Source organism: Carlito syrichta, unplaced genomic scaffold, assembly GCF_000164805.1.
Source record: "Carlito syrichta isolate Samal-C Ts95f unplaced genomic scaffold, Tarsius_syrichta-2.0.1 Scaffold302358, whole genome shotgun sequence".
In the NCBI taxonomy this organism is placed as follows: Eukaryota; Metazoa; Chordata; class Mammalia; order Primates; family Tarsiidae; genus Carlito; species Carlito syrichta.
In genome coordinates, this window is record NW_007246454.1 from 293,877 (window position 1) to 312,329 (window position 18,453).

At 47.4% G+C, this 18,453-nt stretch overlaps 1 protein-coding gene across 1 annotated transcript in view; it reads left to right on the top strand.

The window, feature by feature from the left end:
* Positions 1-16,422, top strand: part of LOC103258771 (ubiquitin-conjugating enzyme E2 E1) — a 91,204-nt gene extending 74,782 nt beyond the window's left edge. Inside the window, exon 5 of the mRNA XM_008056442.1 lies at positions 15,636-16,422. Within this exon, the coding sequence (XP_008054633.1) occupies positions 15,636-15,733 (98 nt within the window). The 3' untranslated portion in view covers positions 15,734-16,422. The remainder of the gene's footprint in view (positions 1-15,635) is intronic.
* Positions 16,423-18,453: the final 2,031 nt, after the last annotated feature.

The window sequence follows — 18,453 nt, forward strand, 5'->3', positions numbered from 1 at the left end:
AGAGACAAAGCACTGGAGCAGTCCCTGTGAAAGATAACAGCATGATAAACCTGTTGGAAAAATAGTGTAATGGGTTAAGAAGCATCCAGGACGTTAGAGTATCGGCAAAAACGCATCTTTAGGCAACTTGGCCTTGCTCTTGGGGGTTTCGCGAGGGTGGGGGTGGTTAAAGGTGTTTAAAGAGGGAAGTTCCATGACCAGGCTTAAGTTTATCAGGAGTGGGGAGACTGAGACAAGGACACGTTCCAGAAGATGTTTTGGTGAGGCATGTCAGAGGCCATGGAAAGGAGGAAGGTGGAAAAGCCAAGAGATATTTGGGACTTGGAGTCGCCGGGACTTTTCTAACCATTGTGGCAGCATCAGCAGCGACTGCCCTGCTCTCAGGAAAGTGAACCTGACTGTGCCTGGTCGCTCACAAATTTGCAGGGCGATCTTGGTGAGCTAGAAAGATGCACCCCAGGACCAGTGAACATGGCTTCGTCATTTCATGACACCCAGTGGGCCAGTCCCCTGGAACTCCACCAGGTCATTCCCCATTACTGCTAGCAGAGAAATGGAAAACAGGCCTACAGCATGCTGGCTGCGATATATTAGGACATGTTTGGACATGTTTTTTTACTTGTAATGGGGGCCATAGGGCCTGAATCCTAGAAATAGAACTGTCCACTTGGCGGAGGCAGGAGTAGTGAGAAACAGTGGAGATGGACAGAGTGTGGTCTCGGGGCAGAACATGTTGCCCAAGAGGTTAAAGCTGCCGGAGGTTCAAGTTCAGGCAAGATGTCAGTAAAACAGGAAACTACTCAATACAGACTCAGTGGAAGACTCTGAATTGTCAGAATGGAAACCTCCAGGACCGAAAGATGACAGCCACGGGGAAGCGTGAAGGCACCGCAGGTGATCACGTACAGGAAATGAGTCCTGTTTTCTGCTTTAGACTCGAAGCAGAGGTGCTGCACGTGAAACTCAAAGGAGTGGGGCTGGGCCTGCCAGCACACTCCGCCCAGGTCAGCTGGGGACCAGGCAGGCCCCAGGTGGGAGGGGAAGGGTGTAGGGCAGCCGCCCACAGACAGACACTGTCCTGACAGGGGTCCAACTCCTCGCCAGTTCACTTATCAAGCACATACTGCGTGGTCCCCTGTATGTCCCCGACATGCAGCTGGTTTTGTGACGCCAGACTGAAGACAGCGCTGCCCCCCGAGGACGGGGGAGCTGTAGAGGGGTGAGTGCCCCTTGCTGAGGCCGTGGTGGGTTCTGCCTTTAGCAGAAGCGTCAAGAGCATCCTCTCCCAGAGGGGATACGAGCAAGGAAATAGCCCAGATCGAAACCCACACCCTCAGTGGACGGTCACTCCTCAGCGTGGTCAGCATCCACGGGACTCGCCAGGCTGCCCTGACTACAGGCGTCCACCTGTCGAGGGCAGGCAGGGTGGCCGAGCCCCTGAAACCATGAAGGCTCCTGTCCAGCTCTGGCCCTGAGCCGGGTTATTTCTATTTCCTGGCCCAAGTTCAGATTCCCACATGCGGTGGAGACTGTGGACATATGTGACAGGACCTAGGGCATGGTGGCTGGGTCACACCCACGCTCACAGCCACCTCCTGTTCCGCTCTAGCCACTGAAGAGGAGTGACAGAAGAGACCTGCTGGGAGGGATCGATGCATTACAATACCAGTTTCCAGCAGGTGGACTGCATGTAAGGACTGGGGAGCACTTTCCTTGAAAGAACAGGTGCATGATGAGCAAGGCTCGTCATTTTTACTGCTTTCAGGGTGGGAGCAGAGGGAAGAGAGAGGTTGGGTAATCTCCTGTTTCTCATAGCCAGAGATGATGAGAAAAATGCTCCAGTTAAAGAGAATTTATTCTCTGTGGTAGCTGGAGCAAATGTTTGTAAGCAATATGTGTATGTGTATGTGTGTGTGTATATATATATACATATATATATATACACACACACATACACACACACTGTATGTATTGTGTGTGTATGTTGTTTATTTTTAAAAACATCTGGATGCTGCTTGGTGGATATAGACCAGTGGGAAATAAGCTGTTCTTTATTTAAAATCTGGCATCTGCAATTAGCAAGTGAGGCTGTGGGGCACTGGAGCATCATAGGCTGCTAGCAGGAATGTAAAATGGTGCATCCACTTGAGACAGCACTTTGGCCGTTACTCCCATGGTTACACATAAGGTTATCATGAGACCAAACAATTTCACAACCAGACATAGGCCCAAGAGAAACAAAAACGTCTGCCTAGAAAGTTGCACACAAATGTTCATCGTAGCATTATTCATAGTCACCAAAAAGTGAAAGCAGTCCACGTGTCCATCAACTGATAAATGGATAAATACAAGTGGCATAGGCATACAGTGGAAAATTATTTGGCAATAAAAAGGAAGTTCTGATGCATGCTGTAACATGGATGAATCTTGGACACATTACGCTTTGTGAAAGAAGCCAATCACAGAAGACTGCATATTGTGATTCCATTAATAGGAAATGTCCAGACTAGGTAACTGTCTGGCAACAGCTGAGACCTAGCCCTGGGCTGGAGGATTTAGGGAGGCAAGGAGTGACTGCTGATGGGTCCAAGGTTTCTTTTGGGGTCAATAAAAACACTCTAAAATGAACCGTGGTGACGGTTGCGCAACCTCTGTGAAGATAAAATCATAGAAGTGTGTAAATGGGCATATTGTGTGGTGTTTAAATTGTCTCTCAGTGATGTTTTTCGAAGTCTAGCTTCCAGTGTATTGGCATCTTTGCTGTTGCCTGGACCACTTACCGTCACCACAGTTTTTTGCAGAGGCTTTTGGGAAAAGTCATGTGTGGGTCAGTCGTGTCTTAAACAAGTCCTCTGCTGTTAGGTCGTTTTCTGGGAGTTCATTAGGAATTATTGTTTAACTAAGCCTGGAATTGCAATCAAGAGCTTCTCAGGAGGAATGTTCCATCTGTGCTGTTCTCTAGATGAATCTATTTTAACAGAGTGCTTTATTTTTCGAAATACACTTCAGTTTAATGTATGTAGCACTACAATGTAGACCTACAGGGTAAGTTTTTAAGTTTTAGAAAACAGGTCGTGTGCACATTTTAGCCTGTGTATTTTTACTGTGTTCTGAGCAGTCTCAACCCAAGGGGCGTGGCTGTCACTTTTCTCCAGCCACTGCCTTAGACCGCGGTTTGGTGAATCTCGCTTTCCTATCCCCTAGCAGTATCTAGCAGATCTGTAGCCCACTGTGCAGTTATTGGAAGTCTGGATCATCTTAGAGCTCCCATCTTCTCCCTGATTTAAATCCAAGTTCCTCTTTCCCCGCCATCAAGATGGATGGAGTGCGGTCTGCTTCTCAGATACCTCCCTCCTTTCCCTGTTCAGGCTCTGACTCCTGGAGATGGAGCTGGGCAGTGGGTGAGGACAGTGTCCCTTGACCTGGTTTCCCCTGGTTACCGTCCTCCCTGCATCTCGAGCAAGCACAGTCTTGCCATGCTTGCCCTCTGGGTGACAGGTGTCAGAATGCCACTTCCATGGGGCAGAGAGAGCTCACTACCCGGGTCCCTGGTGTTGAGGACCCAGCCGAACTCAGCCTCCTTGACGACCCCTCTCCAGTGGGGGCCTGGAAATGGTTTGGCAGCTGACAGGGAGGGATGGGGTCAGTGGTAAGTGCATATGTACATGTACGTACGCAAGCTTATTGTAGATTTCACTGGTGTGAAGAAGGGTTAGTACACAATTTGCAAGTAATAAAATGCGCGGTTCTCTTTAATGCAGATTTCACATAGTCCATCGGTTCTTCCAGAAGACTTTCACTGACTTTGGCCAGGTCTTCAACTGTATCCATCCTGTGGTTGTAACTGATAAACGAGTATGGCTGTAACATGAATGTTGGATGACATTTTCATTTAAAGAAGTAAAACAAAAGTGGAATGGAGAAAGATGTCGAAGCGTGACTTGTCAGTCAATGCCATGAACAAGTTCTTTGCTGAATCAGATACTAGTTTTCAAATGCTGGAGCAATCTGTATTCCCATCCAGCTTTGTGCAATTCACAATATGAGGACTCTGGGCATGGTAGATTTTTAAGTTTAATCTGCATTAGTAGCATCTTCTTCATCATCTTGACATCAGTCTTGATTGACATCAGTCCTGACCATCAGCCGAATGATCCGGTCCTGACGCGTAGCATCTGCCGACTGCAGGCACTCACGTGACCCGGACTGACGATGCATAATTGGGACTAAACACACATAACCACTGTTTCTGCCACGCGGGTGGACATAAAAAACTGAGTGTGTTGATGGCGATGGTAAAAGGGTTAAGAAGTAATGCGTTTTTAAGTATCTTTTGTCTTTGCTTTCAATACTATTTAATGGAAAGTTCATATAATTCAATTTTTAATGATAGCCGTGTGCAGCCCTTAGCAAAAGAAGTTGGCTGGCGAGCAGGCTTTGGATCAGCCTGCCCCTCACAGCGCTCTCCCAGGAGCTTCTGCTATTGGGGTCCCTTCAGCCCCACGCTGCCTTCTTGACGGGTCACTGCTGAGTCGGCAGGGACAGCGCGGCCTGTCTCCTCGCTGCCCCCCTCTCCACCCCGCTCCACAAGGGACAGAGGAGTAGGGCGGCCACCCAAGTGCTGCCACACCCAGCTAGTTTTTATTTCTTGTAGAGACAAGGTCTTGCCAAGTTGCCCAGGCTGGTCTCGAACCTGCAGGTCCAGGTAATCGTCGCCTCGGCCTCCCAAAGTGCTGGGATTCGAGGCTGAGCCACCAAACCCAGCCCACTTTACAGTTATTAAAAATAATGAGCTGGGTCTACATATACTACTGCAAACCCAACCACAGCGTGTTCTTACAGGAAGCGTGCAAGTTGCCCAATGTGTATTGTGATTCCCATTTGGTTAAAATAGAATAAAGAAAAAAGTATCAAACCTCAAGTTTACCTCAAGGTAGAAGGGGCATTGTGTTGATGAGAAGGTAACACCTTTTTACTTTATACATGCTTTCTTATTATTTTAGCTTACTATAATTATAGCACATCTGTTACTTTTCAATTTTATGAAAGATTTAAATCAAACTAGGCTAGACCAAACCACAGAAGAAAAAATGCATGAAATAAACAAAAAATAATGATTTCTCCCCATTGTAAGTCCAGCCCACAGAAAGCCCCGTGACCTAGTGAGTAGCAAAAGAATAATTTTAACCAAAGTTGTAATGGAACATCTTGAGTAGCAATGAACTGTAGCCTTGAAGAATCCAGTAAGAAAATAATTAAAGCAAAACAGGAGAAAGTGCAGGGATGCTGGCGCGTCCCCACCTTGTCCCTGTCTCTGACTTGGGCATGACCTGTGTATGGAGAAAGGGCAGATGTCTGTGATGGCGCGTGTGGCAGCGCTAGGGCGGCAAGGGCCGCCTGCCCTGGAAGGAGCTGCTGTCCGTAGCTGTCGCTGCATGTGTGCGCCCCGTGACGGTCTTCTGTTCCTCCGTCAGCCGTCTTCTGTGCAGGCGCCATCTGGGGTGCGAGGTACACAGAGGTGACGGGCAGAGTCCCATGAGGACAGGGGCTTGTTTAGCACTGCTCTGCAGAGCCCAGAACACAGGAGATGCGCAGTGAGTCCTCCGGGAATGAATGTGTGGGTGCCAGTTCTGTGAGAAACACGGTCAGTGAACAGCCGGCCACAAGGCGGGCACACCTCGTCTTGCTGTGCTTTGCTTTACCGCGCCTCACAGATGATGCCTTTCTTTGCAAGTTGAAGGTTGGTGCCAGTCCTGGGCCAGACTTCCCTTGGCACATTTTTCCAACAGCAGGTGCTCACTTCACGTGCTGGGGCATGCGCCGGTAATTCCTGCAGTATCCCGTACTTCTGGAGTTACTATAGCTCTTATGGTGATCTGTGGTCAGAGATCTCCGAAGTTACTATTGTCGTTGCATTGGATCACCACAGACCACACCCATGGAAGACAGCAAGCTTAACTGGCTGGTGGAGGGTCCTGCCTCCAGGATGCTTCTCCGGCCTGCCATTCCTTGTGTGTCTTTCTCTCTCCCTCTCTCCCCCCTGGGCCTTCTTATTCCCTGAGACAACAATATGAAAATTAGGCCAGTTAATAACCCTGCAGGGGCCACTAGGTGTTCAACTGAAAGAGTCACACGTCTCACACTTTAAATCAAAAGCCAGAAATGGCTGAGCGTCATGAAGGCATGCTGACAGCTAGGATAGTCTGCAAGATGGGTCTCTTGTGACAGACGGTTAGCCAAATTGTGAACGCAAAGGAAAAGTTTGAAAGCAAGGAAAACTGTTACTCCAGTGAACACAGGAATGATCAGAAAGTGAAGTAACCTCATTGCTGATGTGGAGAAAGTTTGAATGGTCTGGAGAGAAGAGCAAACCAGCCACAACATTCCCTTAACCCAGAGCCTAACCCTGACTCTCGTCAGTTCTACGAAGGCTGTGAGAGGTGAAGAAGCTACAGGAAAAAGCCGGAAGCCCGCAGAGGCTGGTTCATGAGGTTGAGGAAAGACATCATCTCTGCAACATAAAAGTGCAAGGTGGAGCAGCAAATGCTGGTGGAGAAGCCACAGCAGGTTCTCCAGAAGACCTAGCTCAGGTTATCGATGAAGGGGCCATGCTACACAACAAGCTTTCAGTGTAAAAGCAGCAGCTTTGTCTTAGGAGAAGGTGGCATCTGGGACCTTCCAAGCCAGAGAGAAGTCAGTGCCTGACTTCAAAGCTTCAAGGGACAGGCTGGCTCTCTTGTCAGGAGCTAATGCAGCAGTGGCATCAAGTTGAAACCCGTTTGCCATGCCAGAAACCCTAGGACCCTTCAGAGTTTTGTTACACTAAATCCACTCTGCCTGTGTGCTCTGTAAACGGAGGAGCAAAGCTGGGGTGACCACACAGCTGTTTACGGTGGGGCTCACTGGGTATTTTAAGCCCTTGGAGACCTACTCCTCAGAAAAGTATTCTCTTCCAAATATCGCTGTTCATTGACAGTGCACCCGGCTACCCAAGAGCTCTCATGGAGCTGTGTCAGGAGATAGACGTTGTTTTCACATCTGCTAACACATCCATTCTGCAGCCCTTGGGCCAAGGGTCACATTTGACTTTTAAATCGTGTTATTTAAGAAAACTGTCTCATGAGGCTATAGATGCTGTCGATAATGATTCCTCTGATGAACCTCGGCAAAGCCCATTGGAAATACTGTGGGGGCAACCCTTTCGGGTCCCCTCCCACCAGGGGAGCTTTTCTGTCCTCTCAATAAATCCTGCTTTCTCAAATAAAAAAGAAAAGAAAATATTGTGGGAGGAGTCACTGTTCCAGATGCCACCAAGAACATTTATGATTCCTGGAAGGGGATGAAAAGATGGCATTAATAGGAGCTCGGAATAAGTGGATTCCAACCCTCTCAGATGACTTTGAGGGCTCAAGACTCAGTGGAGGATGTGACTACGAATGTGATGGAAGTAGCAAGAGAGCCAGAACCCGAAGTGGAGCCTCAAGTGGACTCAGTTGCTGCGATCTCATGACAAAACTGGAACGGACAGAGCTGCTTCTCGTGGATGAGCGAAGAGGGTGGTTGCTTGAGACGGAAACTACTCCTGGTGAAGATGCTGTGGACACCGTTACAAGGACAGCAAGGGGTTTAAATGGTCCATAAGCTTAGTTGGCAAGGCAGCGGCAGGGTTTGAGGGGATTGACTCCAGTTCTGAAGGAAGTTCTGCTGTGGGTAAAATGCTGTCAAACAGCATCTCACAGCATCGCAAGCCATGGAGGAATCTTTGGTCAGGGAAGAGTCCATGGATGCAGCAGACTTCATTGCTGTCTCCTTGTAGGAAACCGCCACAGCCACTCCGCCCTCAGCAGCCACCAACCTGATCAGTCAGCACCATCCGCCTCGAGGCAGGACCCTCCACCAGCAAAAAGATGACAACTCTCTGAAGGCTCAGGATAGCCTTAGCCTTTTTTATCAATAAGATATTTTTAAATTAAGCTACGTGCATCATTAAGATGTAGTGCAATTGCACACATAATTGACTACAGTTTAGTGTAAACGTAGCTTTTATATGCAACAGGAAACCAAAAACTGTGTGTGACTCACTTTATAACAGCATTCTCTTTATTGTGGTCTGGAGCTGAGCCCACATATCTCTAAAGTGTGCCTGTATGTACAGTGCAGTGATGGAAGTATGAACAGACGGGACAGACATGGCCACATATCCCAGACAGATCCATATTTTTAAAAGATGCACATTAACACTTGTCTTTCTGTCTGCAGTTTCTCATGTGCTTTACAAGAATTAATTCTGCTAGCAATGGAGTCGGCACTGTTATTGTCCCCATTTTGCATTTGAGGAAACTGAGCCCAGAGAGGTGACTTTCTTAGTAGTGGAACTGAGGGGTCAACCCAGGCATTCTGAGTCAAGGGCCCACGCCTTTCCCACGATGCTAGACTATTTTTATTTGTGTTTCTTGAAGAACATGTATTTTTTCTGTTAAAGGGTAATCAAAAGATCTCACCACGTAATCGCTTCCATGCCACTGAGCAGCCAAGGTGGAAGGTTCTCTGGTCTCGCCAACACACTCAGCCAGCTGTTCGGCCAACTGCCTGTCTGTTCTCCGTTCCCTCAGGACGCGTTCCCCTCCGGCCGCTCAGTTGCTTCTTGACCCTTTTTGTCTTGATCCCTGTCTCCGTCCTCTCTTTTCTAGGCGGGACTCTACGCCCTGTCGCTTCAGGGTGCCCAGGCTAGCCCCAGCCTTTAGAGAGGCAGAGCAGGAGCTGCCTTTTTCTTCTAGAATCAAAGGCATACATACCGCACATCTTTAAAAAAGGGGGAGGAGGTGGTGTGTGCCATATGACATCTTTCACTCATTTGCAAATAGTAGTGGTTGTTATTCAGTTCACAGGTGTTTACTCTCTGTTCCTGGAGCGTGCAGGGAGGCAGAGGCGGGTGGGGGCGTAGAGACGGGTAAGAAGGAAGCGCGATGTCCTTCTCAGTGAACTGTATTTTGTGGCTGCTGTTGCACCAACAGAAATGAGGGAGTTTTTATCAAGCAGAGGAGGCAAAGTGGTTTAGAAGAAGGCATTGTTTGCCCCGTTCCCACCATGTGAGTCTCCACTGAGCACACTGAGTTCCTGTAACTCTGTCTTAGGGAGCCACTAATAAATGCAGTAATAGTATTTGGGAGAATTAAGTGTTTAAAGTCATCTGGCACTGTTCTATATAAAGCTAAATGTGCTCCTCTTTGCAAAAAAGTCACAGTTGTTGATCAAAGACAGAAAATATACGAAACTTTGATTTGAATTATCCATTGCTGAATTTAGTGGCTTTTCTTTGGGAAAGAGGAGGAAAACTGATAGATGATAATGTCAGATTAATAAGGACTTTGGGCAGGGTGCGGTGGCTCATGCCTATAATCCCAGCACTTTAGGAGGCCAAGGTAGGGAGGATCCCTTGAGCCTAGAAGTTTGAGACAAGCCTGAGCAACATAGCGAGACCTTGTTTCTACAATTAAAAAAAAAAAATCAGCCAAGCGTAGTGGCACATGCCTGTAGTCCCACCAACTCAGGAAGCTGAGGCAGGAGGGATCGCTTGAGCCCAGGAGGCCAAGGGTGTGGTGAGCCACGATGGTGCTACTGCACTCCAGCCTGGGCAGCAGAGTGAGACCCTGACTCAAAAAAGGGGGTGGAGGGGAGTAATAGCATTCTAGAAACCCCAAAATGATGGGAAATGTTATTTAAGAAATTGTTAGAGCAACAGGGTAGAGTAATTTACGTTGGGAGACTGTTATTTCATCGTTGAGATATGTGAATCCACAAAGTAATAAAACCTTATATAAGCTTCCATCTTACTTAGGATCGTTATTGTAAAAACATGTCACTGTACTAATAAATGCAAAAGAAGCGTTCGGTAAAATACAGCATCCCTTCAACACAATAAGCATAGAAGGAACACACCTCAGAATAAAAAAAGCCATGTACAGTAAACCCCTTAATAAATAAATGCAGTAAATTCTCAGGTTACAAAACTTAACACACCCAAGTCAGTAGCACTGCTGTGCACCAATAACAACCAATCAAGCTGAGAATCAAATCAAAAATTCGATCCCACTTACAATAACTGCCAAGAATAAAAATTAAAAACTAGGATTATATTTAACAAGAAGGTGAAAAATGTATGCAAGGAGAACTACAAAATACTGATGAAAGAAATTGTAGAGGACACAAACAAATGGAGAACATCCCTTGCTCATAGATTGGGAGAATTGATACTGTTAAAATGACCATACTAGCATACAAAGCAGTCTCACAAATTCAAACAATCCTTATCAAATTCCACCATCATTTCAAACAGAAGTAAAACAAACAATCCAAAAATTCATATGGAACCCAAAAAGAGGCCAAATAGCCAAAGCAATCCTAAGCAAAAAGATCAAAGCTAGAGGCATCACATTGCCCAACTTCAAACTATACTACAGGCTTATAGTAACCAAAACAGCATGGTACTATACAAAAGTAGACACATAAACCAACTTGAACAGAATAGAGAATTCAGAAATAAAGCCAAATACCTCCACCCAACTGATCTCTGACAAAGCAGACAAAAACATATACTGGGGAAAGGACACCCTATTCAACAAATGGTACCGGGAAGATTGGATAGCCACATGCAGAAGAATGAAACTGAATCCCTGTCTCTCACCATATACAAAATGTAATTCAAGATGGATTAAAGACTTAAATGTAAGACCTGAAACTATAAAAACTGTAGAAGAAATCCTATAAAAAAACTCCTCTGGACATTGGCCTAAACGAAGAATTTATGTCTAAGATCCGCAAGCCAAATTAACACACAAAAAAAATAAGTGGGACTGAATTGAACTAAAAACCTTCTGTACAGCAAAAGAAATAACAGAATGAATAGACAACTTACATAATGGGAGAAAATATTCACAAACTATATATCTGACAAAGGACTAATATCCACAATCTACAAGGAACTCAAGCAAATGAATAAATAAAAAAAAGGAATCCTATTGAAAAGTGGACAAATGACATGAGCAGACATCTCTCAGAAGAAGACGTGCAAATGGCCAGCACATGAAAATCGCACATCATCAGGGAAATGCAAATTAAAACCACAATGAGAATGCTGCCTTACACCAGTCAGCATGGCCTTCACAAAAGCATCAAAAAAGAATAGATGTTGGTGCGAATGGTGAAAAGGGAATGCTTATTCACTGAAGCTGGGAATGAAGATGGTGTAACCTCCGTGGGAAAGGGCCTGGGAATTTCTCAGAGAACTAAAAGTGGGTCTCCCGGTCCCTCCAGCACTCCGACTGCTGGGTGTCTCCCCAAAGGAGGAGAGGTCATCATATGGATAAGACACCAGCTCTCGCGTGTTTATCACAGCACGGTTCAAACTGCAAAGGTGTGCTGTCAGCCTAAGTGCTCACCAGCTGGTCGACAGATAAAAAAAATGTGGTTCATCAAAGGGGGACCCAAAAAACCAGAGTTAACTTTTTGGAGGGCGGGCTCCTTGCAGGACAGGCTTCCCCCACCAAGCGCTCTCCGAACCCATCAGCATCCGTGTGCCAGGTAGTCTTGTGAGAGGCTGCGTTCCACTTCATTGAGTTTTTTTGTGGCAACAGGTGACTGGTTCTTCCACCATGACAGTGCACCTTCCCTCACCAAGTTGAGTGTTCAGCAGTTTTTGACCAAAAATGACATGACTCCTCTATTCACCTGATCTCACCCCAAGCGACTTTTTTGTTTGTTTCCCCGAACGAAAAAAGTCCCCAAAGGAAAACGTTTGCTGATGTGGAAGAGGCAAAACACGAAATGGCAGAAGCACTAAAAGGCATCCACACATACGAGTTCAAAAACTGTTTCAAGCAGTGGAAAAAGCGTCTCGACAGGGGTGTTGCGTCAGAAGCAGAGAGTACTTTGACGGTGACTGAATAAGTGCACAATTTTTTCTTTACAAATCCCGGATTTTTTGAGGTCCCCCTCATACATACACTACGCAGCGCTATTCAGCCTTAAAAAAAAACCAAAATGTTTTCTGCTACAACTTGGATAGAGTTGGAAGCCATCATCCTAAGTGGAGTCATGCAGGAACGGAAAACCAAATACCGCATGTTCTCACTTGTCAGTGGGCGCCAAGCTGTGCATCTGCCAAGGCAGAGAGGATGCTGTAATGGACATTGGAGACTCAGAGGGGGAAAGGCGCGGTGGGGGGAGGGATGAAAAGCCGCCCACCGGGCGCAGTGCGCACTAGGTGGGTGACGAGCGCATTTGAGGCCCAGACTTCTCCACGTGCAGTTCGTCCGTGTCACTAAAACCACGCATGCGCCTCAAGCTGTTGAAACAAACAGATTCCCTGTGCCCGTCCTTGGCTACGTGCAGGTTGCATAACTCAGTTACTTGCAGTCCCAGCTTGCTTTTGTTCATCAAGTCATTTTAGTATTAAGAGCTGTTTACACATGGTTTTTAAAGTTTCTTCATTTTATATGTATATTTTATTCCTTCGTTTCATAGTTTAAACAGATTTAAGATTTGCATAGCTTCCAGCGATGCGGGCCCCAGTGTTCCTCTCAGCGTCACTTTTAAAGCAGAAGTGGGAAAGGGAAGGTTTCCAAGTATCTAGAAACAGGAGACTCCTTATCAGGACAGGTAAATGTTAAAAACGATGACACAGATGTATAAACATTGGAGTAAAAAGTTATGTGCCATGCAGTGAATTTTTTAAAGACTACAAAAGCTGACTATAAATCCATCCCTTCTTTTCACATCATGTGTTTAGAAGTATATGAAGAAATGCGTCAAAATTTCTGTTTACTTATTTTGCTGTAATGGTGTGGAGTACCAGTCAGGATTAGGTACGTAAGTGGTCTGTGTGCTGGTGAATTTGGGCTTCCTTCGGGTCCTCACTTCCCCTGGCTGAGGATCAGGCGCCCTTAGTGATGCTACACGTCCCCACCCCCCACAGTGTCCCGTGACTGCCCGTCCCTCCCTCGCAGGATTGTGACCAATGTCCAGGACCCACTCACGAGTGAGAACATGTGGTACTCAGTTCTCTGTTTCGGTGACAGATCGCTGAGTGTGATGGACTCTGAATCCATCCCGTTTGCTGTGAAGTCCGTGGTTTTGTCCTTCTTCGTGGCCGTGTAGTACTCTGTTGTGTGTATGTGCCACGTTTTTCTCCCTTCCGCCTTCGATGGGCAGCAGGGTTGGTCCATGTTTTGTTGTTTTCTCTGAATGAGTCTATAGATGAGAGGTCTCCACTTGAAACTTTCTGTCTCATGTGTTGTCTGGGATGGTTTTTATTGTTTTTATAATTTGCATGTATACTTTTACAGGTGGAAAAGCTTTTAATAACATTGAAAGGGTAAAAGAGCCCTGAAAGAAATTAAATATCATTTAAGCCTGCAAAAAACCCCGCGTGCCGTCCGTGTGAATTGGGCCGTCAGACTCTGTCTTCGAGACCACCTCCCCTCCTCCCCTCTGAGACGCCACTAGCACGGGAGTCGCCCTCACAGCTCCTGCCCCTTCGTCCTGACTTGGCCTCCCTCCGCCTCTTCGAGCTGAACCAGCAGGCCTTTCTCATTCCCAGCATACCCACTCTGCGTGAGCGTGTGGTCCGAGGGGTCGCTGACTTCACCAGCCGTTCGGACCGTAAACCTTCCCTTCCGGTACATTAGGGTGATCTTCACCTCACAGCGTCAGCCCTACGCAGTTAAGCTCCTGTCTGAAGTGGAATGCCCTGTGCTGCTGAGGGTGCCCAGGTCTCTCTCTTGGCTTCACACTCCAGACTGCCAGGCGTCGGAACAAGACAATCCCTTTCAGTGGTGGAGAGCTGGGGCTCAGGTTCACTCTGGCCCCTTGGACCTCCAGGGTGATCACTGACGACCATGATTGTTCAAAGTCTCTGGGCCATTCCCTAGATCCTTAGTGTCTATGGGCCATCTTGCTGGATTTGATCTTCTTGGATCCTGGCTGGGCTGGTTTGAAGGGTGGTGTTCTTTCCAGCAATTGGGAAAACGGACAGTCGCCAGGAGGAGGCCGGGGGAGGAGTCCTGACCATCTCCACACTCGGGGGAGGCTGCAACTTGTTTGCGATGTGAGGTAGGGAACTGGCTTCTCCCTAGAATAATCACGGACTCTCACAGTTCGAAGACAGAAGCCAGGGCCTGGTGAGCAGGCGTCAGAGGGTGGCATCAGCACCCACCTCCCAGGTCAGTTCAGGGTGGCATTTGCTGGACCTTTCACACTCAGGAGGAATGACCGCAAGGGGGGATGGACCGCAGGCCCACTGTACGCTCTCTCTGTTTTCTTTCCATATTAAATATTAGCTTTTACTGCTCTTTTTCATTTTCCCTTTTGGGTACTGTTCTGATGAACTCACATTCTCAGCACCAAAAACTGGAGAAATAAAAATCAGGAAAGAGTACATTAGAAAACTGGAGGGAAAGGAGGAGACCCTGGATCTTCAGCAGCCCAGTTGCTTTAAATTGCTTTGATTTTCTTCCCTCACATTGCCCCCGCCAGCACTCTGGATGGGAGCCAGTTCCCAGCACCCTAAGTTGGGAGCGGACTCTGATTCCAAGCCTGCTCCCTGTTGGTGCCGGCAAGGGTCCCCTCATCGCTTGTTTCCTGTGTGTGGCTCCTGGGGACCCATGCAGGTTTGGGGACACTGAATCACTGATCCTAGCACCTGTCATGACTTTGTAATAGCGAACTGCATAGATCTGTTCTTCCTGAACTTCGAGGAAGAAGTAGACCCTCAGTGTCCAACCTTTTGGCTTCCCTGAGCCACATCGGGGGAAGAGGCAGTGTCTTGGGCCACATGTAAAGTGTATGAGTTAGTTAGTGTATGCACCTGACAAGACTTTATATTTTTCTTATAAAGTTTAGAAAAATGAGAAACAGTATAAAACTAGTGGGAAATGTGTCCTTGTTTTTGTAAAACCAATCTGTCCGTGTCTGGATTGATGGGAGTGGAATTCTTACTTAGTGGGATCTCAAGGTGCTTGTCAGAAATGTCTGTTCGAGTTTTGCTCCTTGTGTGTTTCATAACGGGGAACAGCTGCTCACACGTGTAAGTGCTGCCAAGAAGCAACGCCATGAATAAGGCATGATGGTGGGCTTCAGAAGCGGAACCACGCAGGGTCATGAGGAAAGTAAAGGCTCGAGCGCACATGACGCTAAAGCCGCGCGGCCGCATGACCAGCTGTCAGTGGGGGGTGGGACACGCGGAAGCAGACCTCTCTCCCCTGCTGTGACCGGCCCGCGCAGGAGGTTGGGGCATGCATGCCGCCCTGCGGAGCAGGCCCAGGGAGGCATTCCCTGGCCTGACCCCTTTCCAGAGCCCATGGAGAGCCCCGAGCCCCCGAAGCCCGCCTGCGTTTCCCTGGCAACACCTTCTTGCGGACGAGCAGCAGGGTGAGAAGGGGGCCAGGGGAGAGGATGGGCCTGTGGACTAGGACGCCTGCCCCTGGACGGCGCAGACAGATGTCCCTCTGGGTCCATGGGGCCACGGTGCTGGGGGCTGCCGGGTTGGAATCTGGCCGCCCCGGCTCCCTGGGCATCCTCCCCGACGTGAAGGGGCGGGGTGCCGGTGGCTACTGACTCCCACTCTGCTTCCCTTGCAGCCGACCCCCTGGTGGGCAGCATCGCCACACAGTACATGACCAACAGAGCCGAGCACGACCGGATGGCCCGACAGTGGACCAAGCGGTACGCCACATAGGCCTGCCGCTGCACGCCCGCACCTTCACCAAGTGCATCGGTAGCCCGCCCAGGCTCGATTCTCGGTTCCTATTTTTATGACACCGGACGTTTTGTGATGGTATGTCGTCCGCCCCACCCTCCTCTGGCCCTCGCTCTTTCTCTTGTTTTCCTCCCTTTGAATTTCTGTTAACTTGAGAGATTTGGGATTTATTTTCCCCCGCCAACGTGGGCGGAGCTTTGTTTTCAGTGCAAACAACGTTGGGTCTGTAATAGTAAGAGCTTCTCACAAAGCTTTGTATTACTGTGTGGTTTTGTTTCTCGTTGGTTGTTTTATTTGGGGTTTTTTTTTTCCTTTTATGTGATCTTCGGGAAAACACAAATTCAGAATTATATCTCGTTTCTACTTCAATGTAGTGCTTAGGGTTAATTTTTTGTACTGAAGTCTTTATTGGTGGGTGCATGCTACTGGGAACAAGTTTTTGTACAAAAGCTTCAATCAGAATCACTGTGCATTACTGAGACTCTGTTTATCACTAGCCTTCTGTTCCCCCACACAGAAGACTGTTGGATTGAACAAAATAATATGTATTTTGATTTACTTAAAGTGCTTGTAAATTTCTTAGGGACCTGCCACTTTTGACTGTGGATCAGTTGATGCACACTTGTATTATTAAAGCACTCAATAAATCACTGTGGCTGATACATGCACTCTGGCAACCTGGCGTTTCCTTTGTGTCCTGGCGACCACCGCAGCCTGCACGCAGCGAGGCTTGTCTAATTCAATTACAGGTTCAAGTGCATTTTCATCTCAAACCTCTAATATTTCTTTACAGTTGAATTGCTTAGTGTGTGGGATTTCTCCGACTGCCAATAGCCTGGTGATTTGATGGTTGTTTTGGTAGATCCCTGTCATTTTACATATTGGCTGGGCATTCTTTCTGTCGCCACCTCCTGTCCCCAACAATTAAAATAGGTGACTCCACCAGCAGCCTTCTGCTGAAAGGGAGGTCCGAGCTGATCCTCGCACTCGGCCACTTGCAAGTTTTTCTCTGCTGTCTCCTCTTAAAATCGATGCAGCGATGGCCTTGGAACTCTGGTTTGTTCTGGGTTTCTCCACAGTTTTGGTTGAAGAGGTAACCTCGGCCGAGTCCGTCACAGTTGACATATCAGTGATGGGGGTCAGTCTGTCTGGCTTGACCTTCAGGCTGTTTTCGGGTATGGCTGGAGGCAGCAGAGGAACACGCGGTGGAAACGCGTGGTGGCGCACGTTGAAGGCCCGACGTGGCCGTGGGTGTTCAGGGTTCTTTGTGTCACGAGACGTGCTGGAAACACCTGCTGCCCTGAGGGCCGGTCCAGCCCACCCTTCCCGCGGTGCCATGAAGGAAACCGCCAGCATCCTTACTGCTAAAACCGCGGAGTTTCCAGATAGAGTCATTCACCTCTACATAGGTAAACATTCTAAGGATCTAATTCAAAGGATGCAGTTTTTGTTGTTTTTAACTGGTTGGAAAAAACCCTACAAAATATATATATTGAAAATGCTACTTTTAAACCAAAGTACCTAGGATTTCTCTTTGTAATAATGATGTTACCATTCATATTATCTGAAAGCATCTCCCAGCGTACCAGGACACCAGATGGTCTCATTGCAACTACCCAGCTGGCCTTGCAGCAGAAGGGACCACAGATGACAGATAAACGAGGGGCATAGCTGTGTTCCAGTAAAACTTTATTTACCAAAACAGGCAGGGATGTGGCCCACGGGTTGTACTTTGCTGATCCCTGATACAGACCACCATTGACAGGTGGGAGAAGCAGGTAACTGGGAGTCATCTCTTTCTTTAATGTGGAGTAATTAATGTAATATAGCGCTAATTTTTAGAAAATTACTCAGAATGTTGTATTACCTACAGACATTCTCACCACAGAGGTTCTTATTTGTATTTTTTAGATTTTAAAATTCAACCCTGAGAGCATGGAACCACTGAAAAATGAAATTTGATTCACCTGCTCTCTTTTTGACCTTTGGCTGATTTAAACCAAACCCAAGATACGAATACTGACTTTTACAGGCAATGTTTGTGCTTAAATTCAAGTTGCCTTGTTTCTTTTAAAATGTTAGCTTCATTGGGCACATGTTTTAGATAACATACGACGTCCATATTTCATACCTACTTTTACATCAGATTTTTTTTCTTTTTTTTTTTTTTTTTTGAGTCGAAGTCTCACTCCGTTGCCCAGGCTGGAGTGCAGTGACACACTTAGGGCCACCCCAGCGTCGACCTGCTGGACTCCAGCGATCCTTCCACCTCAGCCTTCCGAGGAGGCGGAACTACAGGTGCGTGCTACCAGCCCAGCTAATTTTTGATGTATTGTAGAGACGAGGTCTCACCAAGTTGCCTGGGCTGCTCTGAAATCCAGGCTCTCGCCTCAGCCTCCCAAAGTGCTAGGATTACAGGCTGAGCCACCAAACCCAACCCAAAGCTCATTTTTTAAGTGTGTTTTTTAGGAGCATAAGACGGCAGCAGTTAGACTCAGGAGAGGAGTCCTGTCACCAATTCACATTTGCTTCCCCGTGAGCCATTTGTAGGTTTTATGCCAACCTGTGATCAGAAGAGGCCCTGATGCTTCTTTCCCCGCCTCTGTGAATTACAGGTACTTCATGACAAGCAAATGCAGCCAGCCCTCAGAACGCAAGAGCTAGAGAAACTCCAGAGAAGCAGAACTCTTAGTGGGGCC